The sequence below is a fragment of the Trachurus trachurus genome (assembly GCF_905171665.1).
Source record: "Trachurus trachurus genome assembly, chromosome: 16".
NCBI lineage: Eukaryota > Metazoa > Chordata > Actinopteri > Carangiformes > Carangidae > Trachurus > Trachurus trachurus.
Genome location: NC_139902.1, coordinates 5,968,054 through 5,991,857, shown reverse-complemented (window position 1 = coordinate 5,991,857; position 23,804 = coordinate 5,968,054). Strand labels below are relative to the sequence as shown.

General features: G+C 41.1%; 2 protein-coding genes across 2 annotated transcripts; one reads left to right on the top strand and one right to left on the bottom strand.

The window, feature by feature from the left end:
- Positions 1-4,027: 4,027 nt before the first annotated feature.
- On the bottom strand, positions 4,028-9,693 carry efhb (EF-hand domain family, member B; the record flags this gene model as incomplete). The annotated part of the gene is given in 14 exon segments (XM_083989507.1): positions 4,028-4,174; positions 5,100-5,281; positions 5,517-5,714; positions 6,186-6,393; positions 6,816-6,970; positions 7,260-7,327; positions 7,424-7,504; positions 7,624-7,750; positions 7,862-7,972; positions 8,557-8,729; positions 8,859-8,862; positions 8,865-9,006; positions 9,427-9,486; positions 9,631-9,693. Coding segments are annotated over 14 exon segments (1,719 nt in total).
- Positions 9,694-10,183: 490 nt separating this feature from the next.
- On the top strand, positions 10,184-19,930 carry rab5ab (RAB5A, member RAS oncogene family, b). The gene is made up of 6 exons (XM_083988921.1): positions 10,184-10,374; positions 12,095-12,327; positions 13,710-13,861; positions 16,511-16,633; positions 16,862-16,955; positions 19,636-19,930. Exons 2-6 carry the CDS (start codon positions 12,162-12,164, stop codon positions 19,749-19,751), a joined length of 651 nt encoding a protein of 216 aa, XP_083845047.1. The 5' UTR covers positions 10,184-10,374; positions 12,095-12,161; the 3' UTR covers positions 19,752-19,930.
- The last annotated feature ends 3,874 nt before the right edge of the window (positions 19,931-23,804 follow it).

Below are 23,804 nucleotides of genomic sequence, written 5' to 3'. Positions count from 1 at the left end.
ACCATAAAACAAGTGTAGCAGTATGGTCCTGCACTGGTTTGGGGTCAATAGGTCTCATGACCTGGAAGCTGTTGAGCTAAAACTCTCACATTTACATTAAGAAATGTATTAGAAATGTATAAAAAAATACGCAAGGAGTGTTAAAATGCAAAAAAAAAAGGTCACGTAGCACGTGTAGCACTATGGTGTAAAAAAAAAAAAAAAAAAAAAAAAAAGAGGTCACAGGGTCACAGCACGTGTAGCACTATGGTCCTGCACTGGTTTGGGGTCAATAGAGTGCCGAAGCGGAAGCAGCCCCATGGGTCCTCAATTCGAAAAAAGTCTCCATACAAATGAACGGGACTCCAAGATTTATTTCGTGATCCGTTTGAATTGTGCCATGACAAAAAAATATGTCCTCTACCTGTTTAAAACATCACGTTTCATGCCGAGAAATCAGCAGTTTATCGTAAAACGGCAACAGAAGAATGTATTTTGTGTGACGACGCTCTGCGGACTACAAATCTGGTGTCCCACAAAAAATACGTCACCAACTGACACGGGATAGGGCGGCATTTGGTGTGTGACGTCACCTACGCCAGTGGTTCCCAACCTTTTAGGCTCGTGACCCCATTTTCACATCACAAATTTCTGGTGACCCCGTCAATCAAGATGCGCCAGCTCAGATATTTTTATATGCTGCATTTTATTATAACACGATTTATATTCAAGAAAGTATAGAATACAGTTGTTAAGATTGTGTGTGGTGTTTTTAATCATAATTTAAAAAAGTAATTAATAATTAGTAATTTTTTAAAAATCAATTACTAGACATTTCAGGCGACCATGGGGTCCCGACCCCAAGGTTGAGAACCTACCTACGTGACCTGTAGTCTTTCTGGTTACGGACTCTTTGGAATTTTATTTTACAATAGGTTTACAACAAACTGCTGATTTCTCGGCATGAAACGTGATGTTTTAAACAGGTAGAGGACATATTTTTTTGTCATGGCACAATTCAAACGGATCACGAAATAAATCTTGGAGTCCCGTTCATTTGTATGGAGACTTTTTTCGAATTGAGGACCCATGGGGCTGCTTCCGCTTCGGCATTCTATAGGTCATATGACCTGGAAGCTGTTGAGAAAAAAAATGCTATTTTTTTCCATAATATTAATAGAGGGAGCACTTAGCCTAACTACCATACAAAGTAGTGTAGCCTATGATTCATCCAGCTCCTGGTGTTGCAGTGAAAGGGGGTTTCTGTCTCAAAGAGACTTTATGTCACTCACCAGAGTTATATTTAGAACTAAGTTTTAATAGGTTTTAACCTTAACCAGTACTTCTTACCACTTAAAAAAGAGTAAGACTTGTGGGACTTGTAGGAAGTGATCACACCTGTTTAGTTGTAGTTGCCAAATACCTGCACAGCCATATTACTGTAAGTGTACATGCAATAAACTAATAATGATGTCTAATTGATTTTGAGCTGTTTCTCATGGGTAGTGGCCGAAATATCACGGTTAACAAATGCAGAAAACTGAGACCATTTCACCGGAAACTGCGACACCATGCGAGAAGAAGCTAATTCACTGTTTAGCCTCACAGCTAACGTTAGCTACATAAAATGATGTACGTAAACGTCACATGACATGAAGTTTGCCACACAGCACCAACGTTAGCATACCTTAACCAAAAACGGTTTATAAACCCTTAACCAACACTCAAGTACGTTACTTAAAGTAACGACAGCCAAAAGTAACAGTAGTTTCTTTTACCTGGAAAACGTGGAGCAATGCTACATGGAGGGCTCTTCATGGAGGAGTGGCACCCTCAGGGTCGACGTCTTCCTCCATCACGTCCTGCAGGTGGGCATTTCTCTGTCCGACGGTGGTTTGTTTTGGAGTCCACAATATTCGACAATTCATAACTGTCTTTGGTTGAATTTTCTTGAGAAAGGTCATAGTTTAGCCATAGTTGCAGGTTTATCGTTTTGGGGGTGAGTGGAAAGCTGGTGGAAAGACGGAAGCGCCCCCTTGTGGAACTTCAAAATAAATCAATACAAGACTGTACAGGTGAGGAGGTCAGTCTTCCCCATGATAGTGTAGCCAGGAAACCTTTGCAGGTGTTTTGAGTTAATTGCCTAATTAGAGTTACACCATTTGGAAACAAGAGTGAACTTTTTCACTATATTCTGTTTTTATGATTTACTGAAATTTGGGTTTTCATTAAATGTAAGCCATAATCATTTAAATTAAAGGAAATATATTTTTTTAGCAATCATTGGAGTATGTAGTATATTTTTGTATTATTTTGTTTTTTGTTGACAGTGTTAGAGGAAATTTGTATTGCAATGCAGAGGGTTACATAGGAGTTTTTTTTGTTTGCCTGCAGCTACCTTTTCACCTTGATAAGGTTTTTTTTTTACTCAGACATGCTGTGGTCTGTTTCAACAGTGATTGAGGGGTGGAGAGTATTCTGCAAGCATGATCTCTGTTTAATCTGGGCAACAGGTTGTGTATCGTCGTCAGTTAAAGCAGAAGTAAGCGATATTTTTGTGTTAATATAATTCTTAAATAGTTATATCTTCCGACAGCAATCACTTACATAGAGTGTTTGGACGGAAACACGGGTCTGTCAGTCGCTCTGCTCTGAGCCGAGGAGAAAACTTTTCTCGTATCCTACAACCTTTATCCAATGAGGAGAGAGAACGGCATGAAGGGCTGTGTGTACAGCCAAGGGATGCGCGTGAATGTGGTGACGTAGGGACGAGGACCAATAGATCCATGACGAGGGCGGGGGCTGCTAACTCCATCGGCTGACAAGACGTTATGGTGCGTTCAAGGCAATCCGTAACTCGTGTTTTTCCGACCTGTGAAGTCGTACCAGTTCGATCTGGTACGAGTTCACGGGTCGGAGGAGTGGCCGTTATAGTGACTTTCACAGGTAAAACAGGCCGGAAAAACATGAGTGGGTTGCCTGGAACGCTACAAAGTCGTAAGTCGTGACTTGAAGCTGTAATTTACGGTTTCAAAAGCCTGCGTGGAACACAGCATTAGCCAAAACGACCGGATCGCTTACTTCTGCTTTAAGTATGAATATACGGTTGGTCAAATAACTTTATTTGAACTACAAATTACAGGGCCAGCTGTATGAATGTTAACCCTGCTGCTGTAAATGTTTGTTTACCCTTTTATGAAAAAACAATAAACACATGTTTTAAAAAATTAAATAAAATAAAGGAAATAAAGACATGATACATTTCAGTCTGTGTGTAATGAATCTATCACAATTGAGCCACTGAAATAAATAAATAAAATGAACTTTTCCATGTTATTCAATTTTTTTTTAAGTGCCTGTTATGTCGGTCAGCGACACAGCATCTTTAAGTGTGTAGACAGTGAAGATATTAACGATTATCTCTCTTCATAATTATCCTCATGATGGAAATTCACCACATTCAACTTATTATATGAAGTTTTTATTGTGATAAATGAAAAATATATTTTCCCATTCCTCTGCAAGCACGTCTTTAATTCTTACTTGGTCTTTCCTGTTCTAACAGTCTTACTTTGCTGTCAAAAATGCAGTCCCTTCAAACTACAACATTTTTTAGGAAAGACACTGGAGATGTTTAAAGGAATAGTTCACGGCTCCACAAATCGCGCGAGATTCCGGCAGAGCAACACTGGGAGCTTCCGCTACAAACAAGCTTAAAACATATACTTATTTAATTTTTTTCGGAACAATTTCTCATGTTGGGGCTTCAATACAAGAGGGACATTACAGACAAGCACTATGGGGGTATTTGGATGTTTTTTTGGTGTGTCTTTTTGGACGAAGAAAAGTGAGCTCCGTTCGCAACCGTCATATGGACATGCAGTGCTGCGCAGACCCCCCCCTGTAACTCAGAGAAGGCACGGAGGACTCTGAAACTTCTCCCAGCCCTTAGTCGACATGAGGATGAGTAGATAATGAGTGAATTTTGGGTGAACTATCCCTTTAAACAGAACTAACTGTGGCAATTCGGACACACCAGTAAAAAGAATCAAATTGCTTTAATTTCCTTGAGTACATTACGGAAATCCTCGACACAAACCACTCCATCTGACTGCTTCATGGATGCCAGCTTCCAGGCCTCTTCAAAGGTCTCCTCAGAAATATTCACACCCACATTACTGAAGATCTCTGCAATCTGTGAAGAAGAGGATGAAAGGTGTCTGACAGAAAACCCATTACACCAACACATGGTCCTGTTATAACAGTGAGATTTATGTCTTTTTACTTCACTAAAACCTCGCAGAAGTAGCAGGAGACTAATAATGACCAGTCTGGAAAAAGAACTGAACAAATGTGAGACTGGCTGATGTTGGAAAACGTTTCCTCGATGAATATTTAAAAAATGATTAAACTCTTAAGAGAGAAATGATGAGTCAAACAACAAATAACAAACAAATTGAAGAAAATACTAAAGCAAGGAGGGATCATAGAGAAAGTATTGCTTCTACAGCACACCAATAAACACAACAATATCTTAACCATATTTGGTACAAGCAGCTTGAATTAAAAAGAAAAAAAGCTGCCCGTTAAAACTTTAATTAAGTCTGAAGAGTTCAGAGACTTATGTAATAGAGCAAATTATTATTATGTACTCAAGCACAAAATATGAAAGATTGTAGTGCTGAAATGAAGTTGTGTAAAAATGAAAACTGTAAGGATTATAACTTTATAATGAGTGTGTTGACAGTTACACCTGTTTTGCAATGGAGGCTGAATACATGCATTTCAAGTTGCTCCTGACAAAAGCACCTGCCAAATGAATGTATTGTATGCAAAGGATCGGAACACAGTGTGATGTTTGTAATCAACAAAGCCATCATTAATGCTGATAGTTGCACCTGTGCTTCCCTGCTATGACAGAAAAAAATGTCTCCTGTGAATTAAGTTTATTAACATCTGTCTCATTCATCACTTGTGCCTTATTCCTGAGCTCCACTCCGTCACTGAAAATAGTTCCATCTTAATTCCTGATTTTTATAAGATAGAAAGCATGCAGTGGCTCCACAGTAATTCCTATATGTTGATAACATTTAACCACTGATTTGGTGCGAAGTGCTTACCTCCTTTTTGGTACGAGGTAACATCAAGTGCTCCTCATGAACCCCGTGGAGGGCAAGAACCGATGGATGCAGAAGTTTTGCAGCCGTGGACGTATTGCCATAGTTTGTAGTGTCGCTGACTCTCTTGATGCGCGGAGCTGGGAGGTCAGAGCGCACGGACGGGATCCCATATGTGCAACTGTCTAAGTGAGAGAGACCAGATGATGAGTAAGGACTTTTTAAGAGGTGTGAATGAAAAATAAAACAGTCACAGATAGATGATGTCAAATTGCACAGTCATTTTCAAGTATGTTTTATGTTACAAAATTCTGATTAAACAGTAAGATAAAGGTTTGAGAAATGGTGAAATTAAATGTTTACAGCAGACACATGTAACATTATGTGTGGCTGTGTGTGCTTATATAATATAATACATACTTGATGTGAGCGGACCATCAGTGATAGCCCCGATGAATGAGGAGGAGGTGGTGAAGCGGTTTGGGACTATTATCTTGTGGTGCTTCAGGGTTCTGACAGTTTTCTTTGAGCTGCTCGGCTCAACAGGCTCCAGGTCTTCAGGTTTAATCAAGGCCTGGGAGGCAGGAAGCTGGTCTGGTTCAGACAGAGGCTCTCCCTCTGTGTTATCTGGAGCCTGACATTCTGTAAGAGACCTCAGTTATTTATACTTGAGCAGGTTAACATTACTGAATAAAAATGAACAAACAAAAAATTTAATTAATTAATTTAAATTTGCCTCAAAAACAACTATGTCTTGTTACGTTACGTTATTATCTCATAGCGTGGTGAATGTGCAGGTCACAACTTGTCCACCAGAGCGTTTTGGAGTTGTTGGATTATGAGTTTGATGAGAGAAACAAAGAAATCCCATTAGCCTCCGTAGCGTAGCTCTGAGCAGCTCGCGGCTCTGCTCCGCCGTTCTAAAAATAGCTTGCACCGACAATTAAAGCTAATGAACCTACTCCTAAATCTATAGGGATTATGGCAATGGGCCAATTTGCCGAAATGTTGAACTATCACTTTAAAGTAATGTGATCCTCTCAGAGCATTACAATAAATAAATTGTTTCATACATTACATTTAACTGACCATTTGTTATGATGTCTTGCTCCCGAGTGTTGATAAGCATCTTGTCCTTCCAGTTGAGGAAGTTGGCAAACTCCAGGAAGTTTATCAGTCCATCTTTATCTGTGTCACAGTAATCCATCAGGTCGTTCAGGACTGGCTCACTAACATTCAGCTGGAACTGTTGGCACACTGCCCGGAGGTCCTCTTTGTCAATCATTCCTTTTCCTTTCTAGTGATGTACATGAAGAGACATTATGAGGAGGCTTGCCAACAACAGTGTGAGAGTGCAGTGGGAGATTTATGCCAGCATTGTTACCTGAGCATGTTTTAATACCAAATTAACATCACTGGCTGTATCTCAAACCACACAATTCAATAAAATGAAAAGTGAAATCAATAACATCTTTAATGGCTACCAGGGACACAACAGAGGGCAGCTTCTATATTATAAAAGCACATCTTTGCTAAAAAAGTTTACTCTTTCTCAGCTTTTTTATAAGCTCTTCTTTGGTATAGAAAATATGTATTTGGTGATTCATACTATGTTGACTAACCCTTATTTTACATTGTTAAATAATGACAATACTATAGACTATATGTCAAAAGCATAATGTGGAGATGTGACCCTGTCTGTGGTGTCTACATTTGTACCTTGTCGTAATGTCTGAATGCCTGCAGCAGGGAGGAGAAGTTGTGGAAGTTGACCCTCTTGAGGTCGTGTCGCACTGCATTGACGAGGCTGCGCTGTCTCTCTGGACCTCTGGCGTAATGCCCCGCCTTTGTGCAGTGGATTGTCTCTCCAGCTCCTGTGAAAGGAGATGTAGATGCAAACGTGTATCCAGCATATCTATAACCTATCTGTTACATATTCCAATATATCACCTAGGGAATACATCTTTTCCCCCCATAAACTCATAAATAAACAAGAGGAAATAGATACTTGTTTTAGGACAAGCTGCACCTGCTTTGTTCTATGTGAGTTCAAATGTGGATTTTACGTTTGGTGTTTTATTGTTTTGAGCCCAAACTGAAGGCGATTTTCTGTCACTTGTGATAGACAATAAAGTTGTTTTGAATTGAATTGAATTGAAATACCAAATTCATCCGGCGACAAGAGAATCCCAAAGGTGTGATCTCGTGAAACACTCAAGGAATTTCCTCTCCTGAAACAATGGGTTCACAGAGAGGATGAAGTTCAGCATTAGTTATTCAAGCCAGAGGTCACAGGATTGGTGAAGGGAGGTCTGACGAACACTTACATCTTGTTCGTTTTGCCAATGTGTGGCTCCATCTTTTCCCTGTTCCCAGATCTTTTCCAAACAGTCTTTGGATTGTAAAACCTATGGGATAATAATAATACCAGTGCAAGATGTTTTAATTAGATACACATTGAATGGAAAAATAGTGTAAAGGAAATTATTAGCGCTTCAGTTTGCACCCACTTTATTTCAGCACTTACTTCAGTGGCTCCCCGAGCCAGTGGAGAGTTTTGCCAAGAGTACGGCCATCATTAAAATGAGGTGTCAGGATACCAAACCTGTCTTTACTGTAGCGACTCCAGTCGTACTTCCTGTCAATCCGTTCACCTGGAGCAGAGCAAGATTATTTCATTGTTGTGAAAGCAGACATTATATTTCAAAGGTATCCATAAAATTCAACAAATAAAAAGTTTTGTGTATTTTTTCCATTTCTCTTACCAACAAAATATGCATTGTGGCTACGAACATAAACCTCGTGTCCCTCCTGAGCTTCCCTCTCCAGCTCTTCAGCTGTTTTTGAAGGGTTAATAATCTCTCGCACTTTCAAGCCTTAACAACAAGATATTAAATATGAGACATTACAAATACAAAGACAAAGCTTTTCATTTCAGTAAAAAGACACTTACTCTTATGTTTAATAGTAACATCCATTGTCGGTGCAAGCTATTTTTAGAGCGGCGGAGCAGAGCCGCAAGCTGCTCAGAGCTACCCTACGGAGGCCAATGGAATTTCTTGGTTTCCCTCATCAGACTCATCAAATACAGTATTTGTCTTGTAACGTTCTGTTATTATCTCAAAGCGTGGTGAATGTGCAGGTCACAACTTGTTCACCAGAGCGTTTTGGAGTTGTTAGATTGTGTATTTATGATGAGTTTGATGAGGGAAACCAAGAAATCCCATTAGCCTCCGGTAGCTCTGAGCAGCTTGCGACTCCATTCTAAAAACAGCTTGCACCGACAATTAAAGGTAACAAACCTACTCCTAAATCTATAGGGATTATGGCAATGGGCCACTTTGCCAAAATGTTGAACTATCCCTTTAAAAAACAAATGATTATGAGTGATGAGTACTTCAGTAAAATAACTGCAGAGTTGACCCAAGACAAATATTGGCTTATTTAATGTTACACATACCTTTAGCTGTTTTAACACCAAATGTAGTTTTGTCATTATACCAGGTAGGAAGTCCACATTGCTGATCATGTGATCTGCCCAGCGGTGCTTTTTGACTGGAGGTGTACACTGCCTCACTCAGCTCTTGCAACTTCTCTTGGACCAAGGTCTTTTGGGGAGGATTTAGCAGGCTTCTGCCCTGTTGGGATCACATCACACATACAAACATAAAAACAAAGATCCAAATCTGGTGCAGTAAAAACTCTCCTTATTGTCCCTTTAACTCCCAGGGAGGTGCATGTGTATGTGTATGTGTGTGGTACTTAAAGTCAGGGATGATTTGGTCTTGATGCCATGAACAAGGGTGCTGGCAACATCTGGATCATTTGCTTTGCCTGGGTGCACTCTGATAGCTCCTGGTTCTGGTTGGATGCTGTTACGAAATTTCCTAACCACAGGCGGGGTAGACGGCTGCAAAGTCAAAATGGTGATATGGGTTATGAGAGAGAGTCAGCATGTTTTCAAAATCTGTCTGTCACTACCAATTACAGTGCTGGAATGTTACTCACTACATTTACTCAAATACTACAGTTCTGAGTGCTTGTGTATTTCCATTTTAGTATGAAGACTTCTAATGCACATCACAGATAGGCTACTGTGCACTTCATGGGGTTGTATTACTTTGGCTTACACAGCAGAACATGACCAGCAACAAGAGAACAATTATTACCTCATTAAAAAATATATGTAATTCTGATTCTCCTCGTGATACAGAATAACTTAAACTTTTAGTATTTTACTAAAAAAAACTTAAACTTAAACTTTTACTATTTTACGGCAGGCCTTTTAACAGAGTATGAGCAGGTAAGTCTCCTCCACTTCAGGACTTACCTTCGCCTCTTCTTGTAAGCAGCTCTTCGCCCTGTCCCCCGGGGGTATTACTTTCCCAGCCTGGTGTTGAAAGAAAATAAGGAAATGTATATATGCAGTTCACAAAAGTGTCTTTACATTAAACATCCTAGACAGAATAGCCGGAAATGCACCAACGCAAACTTAGCTAACTTAGCTCGCAGTAAGTTATCTTCGTCGACTTACCGTGGGAATGTTTGGACATCTGTCTGTATATTTCAGTCGGTGAGGGGTGTTTCCGTCACTCATGTTCAAAGTGAATTCAGTTGTAGTAGAAGCAAAGGCAGTTGTCAGTCTTTATCCTTTGTCTCAGGGGACCTTAGTTTGCACAAGTTTCGAGACAGTGGGAGACGAGAAGTTGAGCACCTGTTTGCGTTCCGTTGCCAGGCAACAACAAATAGCCAAAGTCCTGAATGTGTTCAAAAGTAGCCTACTTTTCATGTGATTATAGAGTTATTGTTATTATTGTTATTTAGGCACAGCCTTTTTTTTCTCTTTTTTTTTTAAATATTTTTATTTATTTATTTATATATTTAGAATGCGTTAACATAAAAAAAAATCCCCTGTAAGGCCTGTATCCTGTTGATAGTCTGAATCTGGATATGGATTGTGTTTTTTATGGTTGTGTCCTGTAGTTATCTGGAAAGGCACATTCCAGTAAATTGGGAATAAATGCTCGCACACGATTGGTCCGTGGCGCTGATACGTAGGCGGATTGTCAATTCTAGTCATACGATCTGTCATCATCCTTCGTACAATGCGAAAAGGGAAGTTGAAAGAAGTGGGAGAGGGACATCGCAGAGCCTTATGAAACCTAACGTTACAGTCGCAGGCTGGGGACCGGACTCACTGTGAACAGACACTGAAGTGCCACAAATACCATCCCCGGAGACAACGTTCACATTAACTAGCTTCCTCCTTTTTTGGCAGGTGAGTAGCTAATATTAGCGTTAGCTGTCTGGCTAAAGGCTATCCAGACAGAGGGCTCCTCCCGATGCGGAGCAGAGCTAAACAGCGTTAGCCTGCCCAGCTGCCTATTATCTGGCTAGCTAACGTTAGCTCACCGATACTGGAAGGGCCGAGCTAAGATAGCACAGGGAGTCAGCGTTGTTCGGCTGGTGAATCCCAATGACTCATCATGTTTTGACGATTGGTGTTTTAAAATAGCAAACGCCCGCGACCCTATTTGTTTGGTCCACTGATTGATCAGGTAGGTCACTGATTTAACGTCATGCAGCTAACGCTAGCTAGCTGTCATTAGCTGTACACACCCAAACCAACATCATCTGTGTTTTTGGCGTCCCCAAACGTAACACGGATCTCAGATATGGGTAGTGTTTATAAGCTGTGTGTGTGCGTGCGTGTGTAAAAAAGTATATATATTGAAACCGACGTCACAGAGGTTGGATTACGCTTAAATACAAAGAGTGGTTGGTTTTGGGGGCTAGCTGTTGCTAATGCGAACAGTCGTTACTCTGCTAATTCGAGCCAGTCAGCAACAACATAACAGGTTATTTGTGGTTTACTGTGTGTCGTAACGCGATTTCGACGAAGTTGAAGGCAATTATTTCTGGACTGATACTTTGTTTACTTGGTTGTAGATGAAAAATAAATATAAATATAAAAAAAAACGATGTGCCCCAGTTACAGAGGTAATCTGTTGTGAACTGGTTAACATGGCTCGTGTTGTTGTTCACCTTCAGTCTACACAGCCGTGCACAGAAAACACATTTCCACATGTGCCCAGACTCGTATCATTACAAATCTCCTTTATAACAATTTGTCTCGCGTTACTTAAAGCTACAGGCAGCAGTTGCCAGAGGTTTGTTGTTGTAGATTTTTTTAACAGCTACACCTCTTGGTCAATATGTTGTGATTTTTTTTTACAAGTTAAACGTGAAACGGCACAGATGAGAAACCTCTGGCCACTCAGGAAGCAGAAGTTCAGATTTACCTCATCTGTCAGAATCTAGTGTTGCTTATTGTCAGGCGGTAAAGTGACTTTCACTGTCTGCCAAACTCTGGGATGTTTTCACTTAACACCTGTTTGCTGTTTAACTCAGCTCAGTTATTAAGGAAAGCAAACACCTATTTGTTTAACAAGGAAACCCAGTGCGGATGGTAACTTGAAACTTTTGTTGACTTTTGTCTATAGTGAACTACAGTAAAATTCCCCCCATGGTCACTGTTATGTGTGGCCTTTAGGACTGGACTGCTTTAGAAGAGAAGTTGTAAGAACAACAACACCACACTGCAATATTCTTTCTACTTTGTGACAGTCTGTGCAGAAACATTGTTGTTCTAACAGCCAATCACTTTGCTCTGTAGGCATTTACCCCTTTAGAACATTAAGAACTTATCTCTCAGAAAAATGAAGTACTGTATGTTTCAAAATATGGATTATACCTAGAATGGTATTGATTTAACAGTAGACACGTGTAGGTTATAAGATATAACAAGTATCTATATGTGTGTGTTCCAGTGTCTGCACACTATCAATAGTGTAGTGTGTTGATGACTCATAGCTTGAGACAGTAAAAACAAATCTGTACAGTACATTTCAGTTATGGCCTAACATATCTCCTGACATGTTTTGAATATTTTATGTATGTAAAAGTGACACTGCTTTCTGTTCTCTCTTCTGTTTCAGGTATTTTCTAAAGGTTTTTGTTGTCACAGTACATCAGTGTACAGAGGAAGAGAGCAGACGGTGTGACATGGCAAGTAGAGGCGGAGCTACACGACCCAATGGGCCAAACACAGGCAACAAGATTTGTCAGTTCAAACTTGTGCTTTTAGGAGAGTCAGCGGTGGGGAAGTCAAGTCTTGTACTTCGTTTCGTCAAGGGACAGTTTCACGAATTCCAAGAGAGCACAATCGGAGGTATGCAATCTTAACTCGACGTCCTTATCTTTCACTTCTTGTCACAGCAACACTGGGCATTGAATATCCAAGCTCATGTTCATTATGGTACAAACAAATAGCTGGCACAGGAGTCATATTTCCTGAGCAGCATGTAAAGGGGGAAAGAGCGACAATAAAATAACTATTTGTGATGCCAGACTGTAGGAAACATAACTAAGAAAAGGGGAAATCGGTGGTTAATTTGTTGAACACATTGAAAAAGAGCATTGTGGTTTAACAGCATTGGATTCAGTAGAGATGAGGAGACAATGAAGAGATGACTGTTCGTTCCTGGGTGAGGTCAAAGTCGATTACCACCTGCATAATCTTACACTTACTGTATGAACCAGTGGCGAACATACTGCTGAATCTAATCAGGTTCCATGCATTCCATTGTATTGTCAGCCTCACCTCTCACTGCCATTCTTCAAACTCACCAAATGTCCAAATGAAAACACCCAGACATTTGTAAAACCTCAGACAGCGGTGGCCACAGGAAGTAAACACGCTTCCTGATGATTAGGAGCAAACAAGGCAAAGGTAGTTTAAAGAGGAACTAAGTAGGATTTTACCCGTGGCTATGCTACATTTTTACCTTAATTAAAAAGCTTCAGAGTAATTGTGATAGTTACAGTAACTACATGATTTGTGACTTGTTATGAGTGAGAACGGAGGCTCTCTGCCTTCCACCTGGCATCTCATGGCTGAAAACCAACCTCAGCCCCGGTGTCCCTGCTCTCGTCTTTGCGCACCGCGACACTAACGCGCTCCGTAACCCACAATCTTTTGTGTATGACAGTTTAGACTACACAGATATACACGTCGTAACATTATATGTGTTATGTATGTGTTATATAAGTTATCCACCGCTCCATGTATTGATTTTTCGCCGGCTTCATTGTAAACAAATGCACATGGCCAGGTGGAGGGTTAGCAACACAGCGACTTGCATAGTTCCTCTTTAAGTTATAACTCAGGGTTATCGATTCAAACACTGATGATGAACCATTAAAAACCAAAAACATAACTGGCGGAGGTGGAGTCGGAGGACGCGGATGAGCTGGAGGTTTGTGACCTGAAGGTCGCCGGTTCAATCCCCCGGACCAGCAGGATAAATCTGCCCGGAATAAAAATAGATGAATTTCCAACCAACTCAATCCCAGTAACCCATCCACATATTGTATACTCTGCATAAAATGTGTTTTGATATTACTTGATGGACTAAGTCAAGCAGATAATCCCCCTGTGTGTCTCTGGCGTTGGTCTTAGATTATTACCTCGCAGAAACACATTTTTTTGCTCAGCTTTGTTGCCACGGGCCTGTTTGTCACTGCCTCTTTTTTGCTTTTGTGCCCCTGCAGCTGCCTTCCTGACTCAGACAGTATGTTTGGACGACACAACAGTCAAGTTTGAAATCTGGGACACAGCTGGTCAGGAGCGCTACCACAGTCTGGCTCCCATGTACTACAGAGGTGCCCAGGCAGCCATCGTGGTGTATGACATAACAAATGAGGTGAGTAGGGTGCCAGGTTTTTCTGCCACCGTACGCTGCCATAACAGGAACTACATTGTTATCAATGATGAGCGACAGTGGGGGTTTCCATCTTAATTTTTCGAAGTCGAGACAAAAACAGAAGCTTATTTTTAGAATCTTGACAAATAAAAGATGAGTCATCACTCAACAACACACTGTTTTATAGATGGAGTACAATGTAAAGATGTCACACCTGCATCAGGACGCTCGCATACGTGCATATCAGTGTGTACTGATAGGAGGCAAGAAGACACATTGCACATGAACCCTCCACAGAATCTCTATATTAAACAGCAAGAATCCACTTTTCACAGTCTTTTAATTTAAGAAATGTAGCTTTCATCTGTAAATAGTCTCAAAAACAACATCCGATTTAGTTCTTTCCTATTTCTAGATCCTGATAGATGGACCAGACATTCGTTCTTATCCTTGTACACACAACTTGGATGTTTTTCTTTGATTTGCAAAGCGCCCACACAGCTGATTAGTTTGGTGTGGAGTAGATGAATTGGATGTTGGGGAAGGATTTTTTATTTTACCCCTAACCTGCAGCTGACAAGAAAAAAATACAATTTCAAAAAGGAGAGAGACCTGATCCCAGGGGGACCCGAGCAAAGCCAAAGGATAATTAGTCCTGATCCAAACTTCAGTTGACCCAGACATACCAGAAGAGATAAACACTCAGTCCTGGCAGCGGCATGATGAACTATCAGTTAATTCAATTAAATCAACAAGCAGCCAGGGTTGGACAGAGAAGAAATATTAGTGTAATAATGATAAAAACAACTCCAAAATGTCTTAATAAATCAGCATCTCTACATGTATGGCAGCCATTCCATTCATGAAGTTGTCATTTTCTGCAAATAAATGCTCTAAATGACAATATTTTTATTTCGAATTTGGCAGAAATGTCTGTAGTTTATAGAATAAAACAAAAGTGTTCATTTTACTCAAACCCATACCTATGAATAGTAGAAACCAGAGAAACTGATCATTCTGAAGCAGTCTCTTCATTTTTTCCAGAGCTGTACATAAAGGCAAATGAAAAAGAAAGAATGTTTTTTGTTGTTTTTTTAGCTCCAATGTAAAATGTATAGAAATAAGTTTATATAAAGTCCTATATCCACCAACAATATATCAACCTGCAGTTAGCTGAAAAAAAGACAATTTACCTATAAATACTTTAGATCAAATTCCAAAAGTTGTAATTTAAAAGCATTCATCTAATGTGTTACTGTGTTTTTCTTCAGTAAACTCCACTGAAGTTCACAGCTGTAATTCCCCTCCACTCACCTTAAAACTCCTCTGGTACAACATACACTAGGGTTAATTAAGATCCCTTAGACATTGCTGACACACAGATCCAACAAAAGCTAAACGATACCTGACAAAGCCCAGTTAGACATGAGTCTTATTTGGATCTGGTGTGACTGGTCCTGGGTCTGGTCTGCGGTCCTCAGTGATGAGTGGACTAGTTAAGGCCTATATTTGGAAATCCTTGGGCCTGAATAAAGAAAACCCATCCTCCTCACAGCTTAAAAAACAGGCATGTAGCTCACATTGTTGACATTTTTTTGGTCCCTTCCATGCCAAACACTGCTTTTACTGAACCTGACGACATTTTCATTGGTGTCTTATGTAGGGCTGGGCGGTATGACCAAATTTTGATGTCACGGTATTTTTGAGAATCATATCGGTTTCACAGTATATGACTTTTTCATGCAAGAACGGGCTTACCCACATTTGCTTTTAATGAGAAAAGAGTTACTGCAGTAGATTGGCTTTAAACAGCCCATTCTACTGTCATAAGGACATAGTGTTTGTTTTTTTCATGTCCACACACAGCTAAATGCAGCAGGTCCCACTCCGTGACCCTCCTCTCTCTCTCACACACACACACACAAACACGTACGTATCCACAGGTCACGCTGAAACATTAATAAACGCTAAACGCACTAAATCGCTAATTTGTACAGTGTTCAAATTACACTGCGGTCGCGATCCTCTAGCACAGTGGTTCCCAACCTTTTTTGGCTCGTGACCCCATTTTGACATCACAAATTTCTGGGGACCCCGTCAATCAAGATGCGCCAGCTCAGATATTTTTATATGCTGCATTTTATTTGAACTCGATTTATATTCGAGTAAGTGAAAGTATAGAATACAGTTGTTTAAGATTGTGTGTGGTTTTTAATCATAATGTTTAAAGGAATAATCATTAGCAATTTTTTTTTATCAGGCGACCCCACATGTGGTCCCAACCCCAAGGTTGAAAAACACTGTTCTAGCATGTCTGTTTGGTGTGCAGCGGTGAAACACTTCCCCGCTGCACACGTTCCGGTTGTTGTTTGGGCTCTTCACCGGTATTGTGGTATATGAAAAATTCATATCATAACAAAAATAAATACCGGTATTCAGTGTCAACCGGTATACCGCCCAGCCCTCGTCATATGTCATAAGCATCATCATCCTAATAAGACTTTATACCATATTTTTGGATCAAACAAAAGAGAGGCAAAGTTCTCACTGTGGAAGGCTCCACATGTCCTCCTCTTTCCATCACATGGGACTTATTGTTATTTTCACTAACTGACTCACCCTCCCCTCCCCTCTTGTTTTGTTTGCCAGGAGTCATTTGTACGGGCGAAGAACTGGGTTAAAGAGCTGCAGAGACAAGCCAGTCCAAATATTGTAATAGCCCTGGCTGGGAACAAGGCTGATCTCGCAAACAAGAGAGCACTGGACTTCCAGGTCGGTCTTCTTCCAATTCCTTTTTCACTGAAATGAGGAAGTTGTGTGTGTCGGGTGTCTTTTGAAGTTATCGTGAAACACTCTCAGGCTGATTTATGACGCGGTTCGACAGGAGCAGGCGCTCTCCGTGTCGTCACCACCGTCCTGTGGGCCGCTCCGCACACTGTCAAGTACTGTGAGTGGGTTTAACTAATGGCTTCCTGATGTTGGGTTCTCTCTCTCTCGCAGGATGCACAGTCATACGCAGATGACAACAGCTTGCTTTTCATGGAAACGTCGGCGAAGACTTCTATGAACGTGAATGAGATTTTCATGGCCATCGGTAAGTTTTTTAAATGTGATGTTTATTGTTTTATTGTTAAATGGAACCCCATTCGTTTTCACAACTATTCTTCCTGGGGTCCACAAGACAAACAAACAAAAAATTATATTTTCAATTAACAGTTAACAAGAAAATAAAAGCATCAGTTTCCAATACAATAAAAGTCAAAGTGACTTTTAGTGATGTGTGTTGCTTGTGATCATATGTGGCAGAGCTAGAGACAAGAGCTGTGACAGAAGCACTGAGCTGTGTTGTAAGTCTGATTTATGTTCTCTGCTGAAGTGCCCTTGAGCAACAGCTAACGACCGCTCGTCCAAAGCGTCTCTTGTGTGAAAATGTGTTATTGATTGTTAAGGGTGAACAGCACACGCGCACAGCTTCATGCAGGTAATCCAAAGCTGCTTCATATAGTCTAAAAGAATAGGGGCTTTCCTGCATGTCACCACCCCCCCCACACCCCGGCCTCTACCTCCCCATTATCTGTCTCTCTCTCTCAACTGTGCTTTCCATTAAAGGTGAAAAAGCCCAAAAATATACTTAAAGAATAAAAAACTCCCAGAAATCCAAGTTGGTACCATATTCTGTGAGAGACTGTAGCCCAGTTCAGTCCGAGTCTGCATCTCATCAGCAGTTATATAATAATAAGTCAAGAAAGCTGCCTCATTACGAAGGCCTGCTTTTGGCTGATGTTGAAGAACGCAACTGGCCGTACCCTTCAGTGTCCTATAATGCATTGCAAGGCAGTCGGTTTTTAGTGGTCGCATCCAGCCCATAATCACAGGTACCTACCACTTTTCTGGCAGTCTGTGGGGCCAGTGCTTGATGACTGTTTTGGAAACAAAGGTGCAGTTTTTGGTCTCATCTGCAGAGGAGACGTGTGGTCTTCAGTTCCTCTGATGGACACTGTCCTCACAGACAGAGTCATCATTCATCATATCATCATATGAGAGCGCAGTAGCTGTGTTTTTTTTGTTTTTTTTTTAAATTTACCAATAAGGAAGCAGCAGCCATGCAGAATGAGGCCTGTCACTCAGCTCACAGTGTTAATGTTTTGAGTGATAACCAGTGGTGTCAGTACATAGTTTGTCCACCAGAGAGTGCTGTCTTCACACTGGGCTTTCTGTACATTGAACACTCCTCAGTGGAAACTGCCATTGTGAGCATGCACAGGCTGTGTTTGATTGACAGCTGTCTCTCTCTCTGTCCTCAGCTGCAGCTAAGTGATCAATTAAGGTTCAAGGTTCATTTATTCTCATTCTAAAACATGCTTTCACGTGAAGGGAATCAAATCTGCCCTCAGCTCCAAGCAATGTAATAAAGTGACAGTAAAGAAACAAGTAACATAAGTGAATAAAAATCAGCCTGAAGTCCAAAGCAGCAGCAGCAGCAGCAGTAGTAGTAGTAGTAGTAGTAGTAGTAGTAGTAGTAGTAGTAGTATCAGTAGTAGGGGGCAGAGGGTTCCTCTGCAAAGAAGCTGGACTTAAAGAGGAACTATGCAAGATTTGTAGTTTAACTATGCTATATTTTTACCTTAATTAAACAGCTTTGGAGTAATTGTGAGGGTTTAATAAATGGTGAAACCTGTTGCGAGGGAGAATGGAGGCTCTCTGCCTTCCACCTAGCGTCTCTTGGCTGAAAACCAACCTTGCAAGCTCACTGCCTCTGATCCGGTGTCCTAGCTCTCATCTCTGCGTACTGCGACACAAACGTGCCCTGTAACTCGTAATCTCTTGTTTATGACAGATTAAACTACTCAATATACACATCATATATGATATATAATGTTATCCACCGCTCTATTGACTAATTTCTCGCCAGTTTCGTTGTAAACAAATGCACATGGCCAAAAGGAGGGTTAGCAAATCAGCGGAAAAGCGACCGGACTGGCATAGTTCTTCTTTAAGTCGTGATGTCCTGGCTTTGATGCTGTACAGTAGAAACCTGAGGGGAGGGGGTCAAACAGTCCACCTGCTGGGTGGGTGGGTCCTTCATGGTGCAGGAAGCTCTGCTCCTGCACCCAAGACAATCCACAAAAAATCAAACGGCAACTATTTTGATAAACTGTTAGATAGCAAATAACAAAATATTGCAAAATGACTAGTTGATGGACGGAAAAATAATGTGTAGGCTATATAACGTACACCTTAACGGGTGTGATGGGACTTCTTCGCATTTTATTGTCAGTAACAGTCAGGGGCCGTGTTCTGAGTGTCTACTTTCCATTCAGATGGAGTTCGGCGCTCACAGCGCTCAGCGCCCTCGGTGGGAAAAACGCTCTCGGCACTGACTTATTTTAGCGCGGCTCTCAGAGCGCTTTGAGTTGAAATCTGTTCAACTTTTAGAACAGCGCGGCGCTTGTCAATGTCACTTTTCCCACACTGACCAATCAGAATCAAGAAGTGGCGAGACATATGTCACCGACAACAACACAACCGGAGACGTGGCTCGGTTTATATCATGACCCACACTCGTTTTGAAGGTCGGCCGACATCAGGGTCCATGTCGAAAAGGGTAACTTGAAAAAAGTAACGCCTTCAGTAACGCCGTTATTTTATAACGCTATTATTCCCATCACTGGTTATAGGATGAGATCATTTCATTCTTTATTTGTTCACAGAGGAAGAAGGAGAGGGAAATAACCGAATGTTGTCACGACGACCGTGTTGTTCTGTCATTGCAGCAAAGAAACTACCCAAGAACGAGCCTCAAGCCACCGGAGCCAGCAGCGGGCGGAACCGGGGAGTGGACCTGACAGAGACGGCTCAGCCCACCAGCCGCCCCTGCTGCAGTAACTAACCCAGCTCTTCCTGCTCACCCCCCCCCCCCCCCCCCCCACACCAACCCCACTCCCTTCCTACACACAAACACAAATACACACACAACACACACATCCCCCACTCCGCCCTCCCATCCCTCCCTCCCACCACCCCCCCCGTCAACATGTGGACATCGGGCTCCTTGGCTCTCTGACGTCAGACCTGACCCTCCACCTCACTCCCCTGGATTAGCTAAAAGACTCTGTATAGCTGCATTTCTAATACCTTTTTTTTTTTTTTTTGATGTTCTTTTTTTTTTAATTTACTTTTTTTAAGAAATGTATATCAGTATAATGGATGCATGTATCACTACAACGCCTAAAAGAAAAGAAAAAAAAACACACATTTTTGTTTCTCATTAAGTTGGAGGACTAACCCCATTTTAGAAAGCTGAGCGAGTGAGAAACCTGTGAAACGTGTGATTGTGTCATGTGTGAGATTTTCCGAGAGTGATTTGCTGATGAGAAGGTGTAGCCTCATTCGTCACTTCACAGGGTCGACTGGATGCAAAATTATGTTGCCTGTAATGCTCTGTGCGTGTGTGTGTGTGTGTTTGTGCGACGTGTGTGCGGGTTAAGTTGTGCTCACAATCACAAGAAAACCAAATTGTTCCCATCACGAAGACGCCTGGCTCCTCAGACTGTTTGTTGTTGTGGGGCTTCGATGTGTCGAGACGGCGCCAGGAATGGACTGTCACGCAAACTGAGAACCCACCTTCCCTCCTCACATCTGTTACTCCAGAGAACATCTTCATCCAAGGCTCCTAGTGGAAAAAAACGTGTGGAAAACAAATTTAGAGCTCTCCAGTTTTTGAAAAACTTGGAAATGCACAAAAAAAAAGGTATTTTGAGACTATAGAAGAAAAAACTGCCCTGATTCATGTCAGGCTCCTCATTATGTGCAAGAAAACAGATTTTTTTTTTCTTTTCATAAAAGCAAAAGGAAAAAAAGACTCCCATCTTTAGAGCGACGTGGGCTTGTGGCATTGCCGTACGTCACGTTGAAGAACAAAGCCCCTCGCGGTGTGGGAAAACACGGCGGGGTTGCGGAAAGCGCAGGAACATCAGGAAGCAACATGAAACCCGTGTGACAAGATATTTAAATTCAGCTTTCCTCTTCAACGGATGGCTTTCATGCTGCAGCCTCGTCGAGTCCGATCGCACGAGTCCCATGTCAGTTCTAAAAAACCAATCCGGCTTCACACGAGAAAGAAAATCAACAGGAAAAACTGCAGACTGTTGAACATCCTGCTTAGTGAGTCATCTCACAAAGACTTGAACGCATGACTAGAACTAGTTTAAACTCTTTTTTTTGTTTGTTTTTTTTGTCCATCCACTCTGTTTCTGTTCAGGCCAGTAGCCGAGCTGCACCAAATGGGTGATTTGAATCAAAGGGGACGGGGGGAGGGGAGGGGCGGTGGCGGTGGTGGTGGTGGGTGTTCTTTTTTTTTTTTTTTTTTTTCTTTTAGAATAGAGTTCAGACAGCACACAAACAGAAAATTGGACTACTACCCATTGTCACAAGTCTGTGGAAAAAAAAATATACTCTAATGTTGTTATAGGGTGCAATGTTGCAATGTTGTCTTCTTCCTCCTTTAGTACAGCTTGCAGAGCTCATGAGCTCACCAGGAAATTTATCTAGAGATTCCGAACAATTGTACAGTTAAATATAGGTCTGCTACTCTTTTTCTTTTCCTTTTTTTTTTTTTTTTTTTATTTTTATTTTCATTCTAGACATTGTCACAAACTGGTCAAATGTTAAGCAGTGGTGGTCTTTTTAGGTATATGTAGTGTTATTAACAAAATCCCTATGTGGTGTCTTGTTACTTTTCTCAGAAATGGTCCATGGTCATGTTTGAAAGGAACTTTTATTTCATTGCACAGTGTTGATCATGTTTTAATTAATGATGACTGCCCTTCGATTTTATATGACAGACTGTATTGGACTTGCTAACCTACGGCTATAAACAGGTAGCATAATTAACCTAACCGGTGGTCTCTCTTACAGCTCAATGAATTTTAATGATGTAAAACAGCATTACTAGTGATGGGCTGATCAGTTTTGAGTGTCTGAATACAACTTAATAAATTCAATAAAGAGGTCTCTTGTACGCCTTCTTGCTCTCAAGTGACGTTTTGATATATTTCACATAATAAGTCAATGATTCTGCCGTGCTAAGTTTAATGAGGTCATCATGTTGCTTTAGCTGTACAGTGGTGTAATTTTGCCTCATGAAAAGTTATGGGAACAAAATTCTTTGCAATCTCTCATTTAGAAGTCACAACCGAGCTTCAGTCAGCATGTTGTCTTGATTATAGATTTCAAGTCCAATCACTTATCATAACAAGACATGAGTCAAACCCTAGTATGTGATTTTACCTATGAATCCATACACAAAACTCAAACCCAGGCTACTGGTGCACTGGTTCAGCTACCATACAGTAGCATCCTCCTTTAAAAATACTTATCTCTCCTAAGTTAAGTCTTCCAACTCCAGAGCATAACAGACTTTTATTATGTGTTATGTATAACTCCCTGTTTCATTTGTATAATTGGTCATTGTAATTAGTACAAAACCTAATTCTTTTCCTCCCTCCATCTTTCCAGCTCTCCGCTACTGTGTTCTATGTTTAATTCGTCCTCCAATTCCTGTAGTCGTAATGATACATTTAATGAAAGTAGTTTATTTGTTGAAATGGAGCTTCAGTAGACAGTGCGCCGCTGACCACTGATGGAAATAACATCACTCAGACAGTGACATTCACAAAATTATAGAGCTAGCCTTGCTGTTGTGGTCCAGCCATAAATGGATATAATTCGGTATTATACCACTGTAAAAGAGATGATGAGTGATCAGAGTCAGCCACTGCGGCAGATGCACAGACATCCTGACTTCCAGGACCTTAAATAGCCTATGTCTCAAGCTCCAGAAATATATTATAGATATTACTATTGCTGCAGTGTAACTTGAAAGCATTGTTTTGTTTTCCCTTGTCTTTCATATACTCTACTGAAGAGCTCAGGGCTGCAGTATGTTATGTTTATGCCAGACTTGATAGAATTGCTTCATAACAAGACTGGGTGTTTCAATGTGGAAATAGTACTTAGAGTGTGAAGTTCATGAGCCCATCAATAAAAACGGCATTTGCAGCCTCACCACTGACCAAATGTAACACTTTATATTGAACTCTGTGTTCAGCTCCAGGTCCTGTGTTTGTGTTTCCCACATATTTCCATCTTCAGCCTCCTCTCTCTGCTCTTGGCTGCCTTCCACCCAGACAGCCTCACACACTCCCCATTCTCAAATTCCTCACTGGGCGAGTCCTCTGAACTCGAGACCAGTCTGATCGCATGTTTGGCTGAGACTCAAATCACTGAGCAGAAATGACCTCCTGGTCCTGTCAATTACAGTCCTTACAACCTCATTAACAGCCTTGTTCATCCCGCGCCACCCACACACCACTTGAGGCAAGAGGAGGCAGTAGATAGACGAGTTTTAAGGGTGTAGCACACAGGGATCAATAACCAATTAAACTCATGGTGACTAAGCGGCCAAGACCCCTTGTAGCCCTGATGATGTTCCTCCACTCTGTTGTGAATATCTAAAGGGCCAGTTCTCCAGTATTGCAAAAACATGGTCTCTCTTATCTGTATTTTGCGAAAGCACAATAAAAAGATTGTCCTCCCATGGAGTGTAAACCTGGGGAAATAAAACCTTAACCACTGGAACTTTTGATTGTATCACATCTTCAGAGGAGGTAAAAAAAATAAATGGATTATAGTTCCTCAAGAACTTGGTAAACTCTATCTGCTGGTGAAGTTTCTGATCATGTGGTCACAGAGCAGGCCCCTAAATGATGTGTTGAGACAGTAATTGAAAAGTAATCACCTCTGTGTACATTTCCAAGCCATGATGTAAAATTTAAAATTAAAAATCTTTTTTTAGGCTCAGAGGATAAGGCAAACCGTAACCTATGATGATGAAAAAGATGGAGAGCACAAACCTTCAGTCTTAAAGAGGAAATATGCACGT